We start from the raw sequence: 6,154 nt of genomic DNA, 5'->3' as shown, positions 1-6,154 counted from the left end.
CTGTGGAAGGGTGAACAGGGAGAGAATTTGCTCCTCTGTTCTCTGCGGAGCACACAGGCAGCGGGTTATTTCCAGGGCTGTAACAAACACAAGCTAGCAGAGGGGGGAAGGGATTTCCCGCAGGATCTATTCCCAGGGCAGCTCCCAAGCTGTGCCCTGGCGAGCGGTGCCCAGGGGATTTAGAGGCTTTAGAGGCAGGTGATTGACACGTGCTGGGTCCCATCTCCAGCGCTGAACTGACACGTGCTCGCTGCACTCTCAGCCGGGGGCTCCTTAGTCTGATGGTTCAGCAGCACCAGCCCCCACCCCTGCTTTTCCCCTGGGGAGCCCCAGCCCCTCTCCTGCCCCCTCCGGGCTGAGGCGGGTCCCCGCGTGTCCAACCCCCCTGCGTGGGGCCCCGGGGGCAGGGCCAGGCCCGGGGAGGAGTCACCCCGCCCCTTTGTGCCCGTGAGGACACTTTGAGCAAGTCTCCGGTTTGGCAATAGGTGCAGTTTCTGCCCCGTTACACCGGCAGCGGGGCCGTGGCCGGGTCGGGAGCACAGCGCGGGGGCTGCTCCAGCCCTGCAGCCAGCGCGGTGAGGCCGGGGGCAGGGCCCGAGGGGGTGGGAATACGCGTGGGGCGGACACGCTCCTGTCGGGAGGGGCCGGGCCCGGCTCGCCCCCTCCCCGGGGGGGGGGTCCCCGAGCTCCCCGCGGCCGGAGCGGGGCTGCCCGGGGCTGCGGGGGGCGAGTGTCCCAGGCGGGGCCGGGAGCTGCAGGAGGGCCTGGAGCGCGGCTCGGCTGCAGAGCTCGGAGCCCAGGCTGGGCCCGGGAGCGAGGGGAGGGAGAGCCGGGGGGTGGATCTGGGGTGTCAGAGCCGGGCGGAGGGAGCGGCTGGGGCTGGGGGGAGCTGGGAGTTTGGGGTGCGCTGGGGGGGTTAGGGCTGGGGGGGAGCTGGGAGTTTGGGGTGCGCTAGGGAGGGATCAGGGCTGGGGATTAGCGGCTGTTTAGAGGTCACAAGCCCTCCCAGCGCTGCCGCTGTATTAAAGCGCTCCCCGAGAAAAGGCAGGGGGGGGGGCCGGTCTCTCAGCGGGGGAAAAGGAGGAGGGGCGGAGAGACGGTCTGCCTGGCCCCGGGAACCTCCTTTACTTGGGCTGGAGAGGGCGGAAGCGGCCTCGGGGCAGGCTGGGAGATGTAGTTCATGACTCTCCTGGGAGCGGAAGTGACGCTGGGTGGGCGAGAACAAGCCGAGGTGCAAATGCGCGCGGGCCGCTCCGGCTCTGCCTGGCTCGCGCGGGGCCGTTGGAGCCTCTCCCGGGGCCACTCCTGGGAGCGGAAGTGACGTCGGCGGGGAGGCGGAGCCGGGCTGCGATGGAGCGTTGGTGCATTGGTGTGGTGGCTGAAGGGTTAACCAGGCAGTGACAATCCAAGGAGGTTCCTTGAGTCAGTCTCACTCCTGAGGAGATTCTGCACCAAAAAAATTCTGTGCACAATATTTTAAATTTCTGCAAATTTTATTTGTCACTAAATAAATGTGGAGGCTCCAGCATGGCAGAGGGGAGCACAGGCTGCTGGATGCACAGAGGTGGGAGATCAGCCTGCAGCCCCTACTCTCCTCCAGTGAAACAGACTCGGTGGTGAGGCTGCACCTCTCTGCTGCCTACTCCAGGAGTCCCCAAAAGACTCCCCAGAACTGCTCATGGGGGCACATGTGCCTTCCCTTTGCTTCCTCATCAGAAAGTCAGAAAGCCTGAGCAGCTGGCCCCGGGCGATTTGAAAGGGCCCAGGGGCTCCTGCCACCACTACCGGCAGCACAGCGGGACTAAAGCAGAATCCTGCCCACCCTAGCTCTGCACGGCACACCACTCCCAGAAGGATCTGGAACATCCCTATGGCCCCCATGGGGAGTGTCTCTTGCACGCTGCCCTCACCCCAAGTGCCAACTCTGCCATTGGAACTGCGGCAATGGGAGCTGCAGGGGTGGTGCCAGCGGGCAGTGGTGCCAGGAGACCCACGTCCCCCATGCCTCTTTCATGTGGGAGTTGCTGCCAGATGGGGGTATGGGTCACTGTTGGGAGCTGCCCAAGATAGGTGCCACACCCTAACTCTCTGCCACAGGCCAGATCCCGCACCCCGCCCACATCCAAACTCCCTCCCAGAGCCCATCACCACCCCCCTGCACCCCAACTCCCTGGCCCAGCCCAGAGCCCACATCCTTCCCATACCCAAACTCCCTCTCAGAGCCTGCCACTGCCCCCCCTGCACCCCAACCCCCTGATCCAGCCCTGATCCTGCATCTCACCCACACTCAAACTCCCTCCCAGGGTCCGCCCCCTGCCTCCCCTGCCTCCCAACCCCCTGCCCAGCCCGAGCATGCACCTCATGCACTTAAACTCCCTCCAAGAATTCGCACCCCCTCCTGCACCCAAATTCACTCCCACAGGCTGCCACCGCCCCCCCTACACCCTGCCCATCCCTGAGCCTGCACCTCATGTACCCAAACTCCCTCCCAGAGCTTATGGGGTAGTACGAGGGCAAGGAAGGAAGCAGGATTTGGACCCATTCTGGGCATCACCAAAAGTTATATAAACCTGGTGACGCTGAGCTGGAGCCCTAGTCACTGCACATCTCTCTCCTTACGGGGGGGACTCTGTGGGGCAGGGCGCTGCTGGGGGTTTATTCCTTCCTTTCATGGCTGTGGAAGGGTGAACAGGGAGAGAATTTGCTCCTCTGTTCTCTGCGGGGCACACAGGCAGCGGGTTATTTCCAGGGCTGTAACAAACACAAGCTAGCAGAGGGGGGGAAGGGATTTCCCGCAGGATCTATTCCCAGGGCAGCTCCCAGGCTGTGCCCTGGCGAGCGGTGCCCAGGGGATTTAGAGGCTTTAGAGGCAGGTGATTGACACGTGCTGGGTCCCATCTCCAGCGCTGAACTGACACCTGCTCGCTGCACTCTCAGCCGGGGGCTCCTTAGTCTGATGGTTCAGCAGCACCAGCCCCCACCCCTGCTTTTCCCCTGGGGAGCCCCAGCCCCTCTCCTGCCCCCTCCGGGCTGAGGCGGGTCCCCGCGTGTCCAACCCCCCTGCGTGGGGCCCCGGGGGCAGGGCCAGGCCCGGGGAGGAGTCGCCCCGCCCCTTTGTGCCTGTGAGGACACTTTGAGCAAGTCTCCGGTTTGGCAATAGGTGCAGTTTCTGCCCCGTTACACCGGCAGCGGGGCTGTGGCCGGGTCGGGAGCGCAGCGCGGGGGCTGCTCCAGCCCTGCAGCCAGCGCGGTGAGGCCGGGGGCAGGGCCCGAGGGGGTGGGAATACGCGTGGGGCGGACACGCTCCTGTCGGGAGGGGCCGGGCCTGGCTCGCCCCCTGCCCGGGGGGGGGGGTCCCCGAGCTCCCCGTGGCCGAAGCGGGGCTGCCCGGGGCTGCGGGGGGCGAGTGTCACGGGCGGGGCCGGGAGCTGCAGGAGGGGCCGGAGCGCGGCTCGGCTGCAGAGCTCGGAGCCCAGGCTGGGCCCGGGAGCGAGGGGAGGGGGAGCCGGGGGGTGGATCTGGGGTGTCAGAGCCGGGCGGAGGGAGCGGCTGGGGCTGGGGGGAGCTGGGAGTTTGGGGTGCACTGGGAGGTCAGGGCTGGGGGGGAGCTGGGAGTTTGGGGTGCGCTGGGGGGATTAGGGCTGGGGGGAGCTGGGAGTTTGGGGTGCGCTGGGGGGGGGGTCAGGGCTGGGGATTGGCGGCTGTTTAGAGGTCACAAGCCCTCCCAGCGCTGCCGCTGTATTAAACCGCTCCCCGAGAAAAGGCGGGGGGGGGCTGGTCTCTCAGCGGGGGAAAAGGAGGAAGGGCGGGGAGACGGTCTGCCTGGCCCCGGGGCAGGCTGGGAGATGTAGTTCATGACTCTCCTGGGAGCGGAAGTGACGTCGGCGGGGAGGCGGAGCCGGGCTGCGATGGAGCGTTGGTCGCTCCGGCTTTGTCAGCCCCACGTTTCCCAGTCCAGCTACTTTCCCCTCCCCCACCCTGCCCAACCCAAAGCCCCCCCCTCGCCTGCTAGTCAAATTCCTAGACCCCACTGCCAGCCCCTCCCCACAGCCAGTGACCTTCTGACTCCAGCCCCGCTCCTTTCCCCTGTGAAAGCCACACCACCCGGGGCTCTGCTGGCCATGTGGATGTGTGACCAGAAGAATCCGTCCCATCCTGTTGTTGATTCAATATCCCTGTATAAGCCCCTCCAATTTCCCGTCTTTTCTCTTGAACTGTTGAATGGTGACATAAAATCTCCCCACATGTTGGTGCTTTTCCCTTATATTGGCAAATATTTAGTTTGTGCCCCATTTTCTCCTCAGTTCTGAAATACTGATATTGAATTCTTGAAAATTGTCCCGCTTTTCTCTCCAGGTGTGTGACTGAGATCAGGGCTCTTATCGTACTCAGCGTGGCTCAGCCCTGGCCTAAGATCAGGTCCCTCAGTGCCGTGCCCTGCACAAACCTTGACCAAGTTTGGGGCCCTGGTGGTGCCAGGAACTGCAAAGACCCCTACAGAGAGCAGGGACCTTGTTGTGCCGGGTGCTACAGTGACCCTGACTGAGCTCCGGGCCCCTGTTATGACAGGCCCTGCATCAACACCATGTGAAATCAGGCTCCCATTGTGCCTTGCGCTGCAGAGACAGCAAACAAAATCAGGGACCTTGTTCCTGGAGCTGCAGAGACCTCAAGTGAGATCTGGGCCCTGTTCTGCCAGGTGCTGCAGAGACCCCAACAGAGGTCAGACCCCACTGTTGTGACAGGTGCTGTGGAGACCCCAAGTGAGATCTGCGCCTCTGTTGTGCTGGGCACTGCAGAGACCCCACAGACATCAGGCCCCCCATTGTGCCAGGGAAAACTGAGACCTGGACAAAGATCACTGCCCCCCCCTTGTGCTGGGCAGCGCACAACTGGCCCAGATTTCTGCCTCCATTGTGCTGGGCACTTCAGAGACCTTGACTGAGATCTGTGTCCCCGTTGGGCCTGACACTGCAGTGACCCTGACCCAGATCACGCCCCACCACTGTACTGGGCACTGCACAGACTCTGCCTCCATATTTTTCCAGATGCTGTAGGGACCCTAAACAAAATCAGGGATCTTGTGATGCTGGGAGTTGCAGAGTCCCCTACTGAAGTCAGGCCCTCTGTTGTGCAGGGCTCCTGCACAGACACCAAGATCAAGGTTCCCATTGTGACTGGTGCTGAAAAGACACCAAGGGTATCTCTACCCTGCTGTTAAAACCCCCAGCTGGCCCATGCCACGTGACGCAGGCTCACAGGACTCAGGCGAAGGGGCTGTTAATTGCAGTGTAGATGTCTGGGCTTGGGTTGAAGCCAGGCTGTAGGACCCTGCCGGTTGGGAGGGTACCAGACCTTGGGCTGCAGCCCCAGCCGGAACATGGACACCACAATTAAACAGCTCCGCAACCTGAGCCGTGTGAGCCCAAGTCAGCTGGCGCAGGCCAGCCGCTGGTGTCTAGCAAGTTTGCATGGAGAATTTGGGGAAAAACTGGGAACTGAATCCAAATTGTTTCAATTCTTACCACTTCCCTTAACCAAAAGCCCAGCATGTGTGTGTATAGCATTGTTTTGGTCTGTGTTTGCCTTGCGTTGCCTTACAAGGTAGGCTGTGGAATTTCCTTCACTGGAGGTCTTTAAGACCAGGTTAGAGATACACCAGTCTGGGAATGTCTAGGGATACTTGGTTCTGCCTCAGCACGGGAGGCTGGAGTAGACGCCCTCTCAAGATCCCTTCCAGGCCTGCATTGAAATAATTCTCTTTTGTGCTGTGTCCTGTTCTACGCTGAGCTGTTTTGCATGGTGCCATTTGGAACTGTGGTCGCACAATGTTGTGTAACAGTTTTATGGTGCATTGTTTTGCCTCAGCTTGTTTGGTGTCTGTGCTATGTTGGTTTGAGTTGAGCTATTTTCCATTGTGTTCTTTTGTCCTAGGATGTCGTCGTTTGCATCGTGTTGCTTCTTTTTCTTTGTATTGTTATTTATGCTGTGGAGTGTAGGCTGTTACCCTCCCCCCCCCGAATTTGCTGACATTATGTTGTGGTGGGGTTTATTCTGTATGTTGTGTTTTTATATGTATATATTGCATAACATCCTAGAATTGTAGTGTCATCAAGATGTCATCAAGTCCAGCTCTCTCTGCTGAGTCAGAACC

The 6,154-nt window shown here is 61.3% G+C and overlaps 1 protein-coding gene across 5 annotated transcripts in view; it reads left to right on the top strand.

The window, feature by feature from the left end:
- The first annotated feature begins 462 nt into the window (after positions 1-462).
- Positions 463-6,154, top strand: part of LOC127039339 (zinc finger protein 135-like) — a 1,030,205-nt gene continuing 1,024,513 nt past the window's right edge. For 4 of the 5 annotated variants that reach the window (XM_050932776.1, XM_050932775.1, XM_050932795.1 and 1 more), the window contains exon 1: positions 4,548-4,722. In XM_050932776.1, the coding sequence (XP_050788733.1) occupies positions 4,563-4,722 (160 nt within the window). In that variant the 5' untranslated portion in view covers positions 4,548-4,562. Of the gene's footprint in view, positions 576-4,547; positions 4,723-6,154 lie in introns of those variants that run through there. The other variant, XM_050932794.1, reaches the window with a different exon arrangement.

The sequence above is a fragment of the Gopherus flavomarginatus genome, chromosome 23 (assembly GCF_025201925.1).
Source record: "Gopherus flavomarginatus isolate rGopFla2 chromosome 23, rGopFla2.mat.asm, whole genome shotgun sequence".
Taxonomy (NCBI): Eukaryota; Metazoa; Chordata; order Testudines; family Testudinidae; genus Gopherus; species Gopherus flavomarginatus.
Note: the sequence above shows the minus strand (reverse complement) of the source record. Positions and strands in the feature narration are given on the sequence as shown.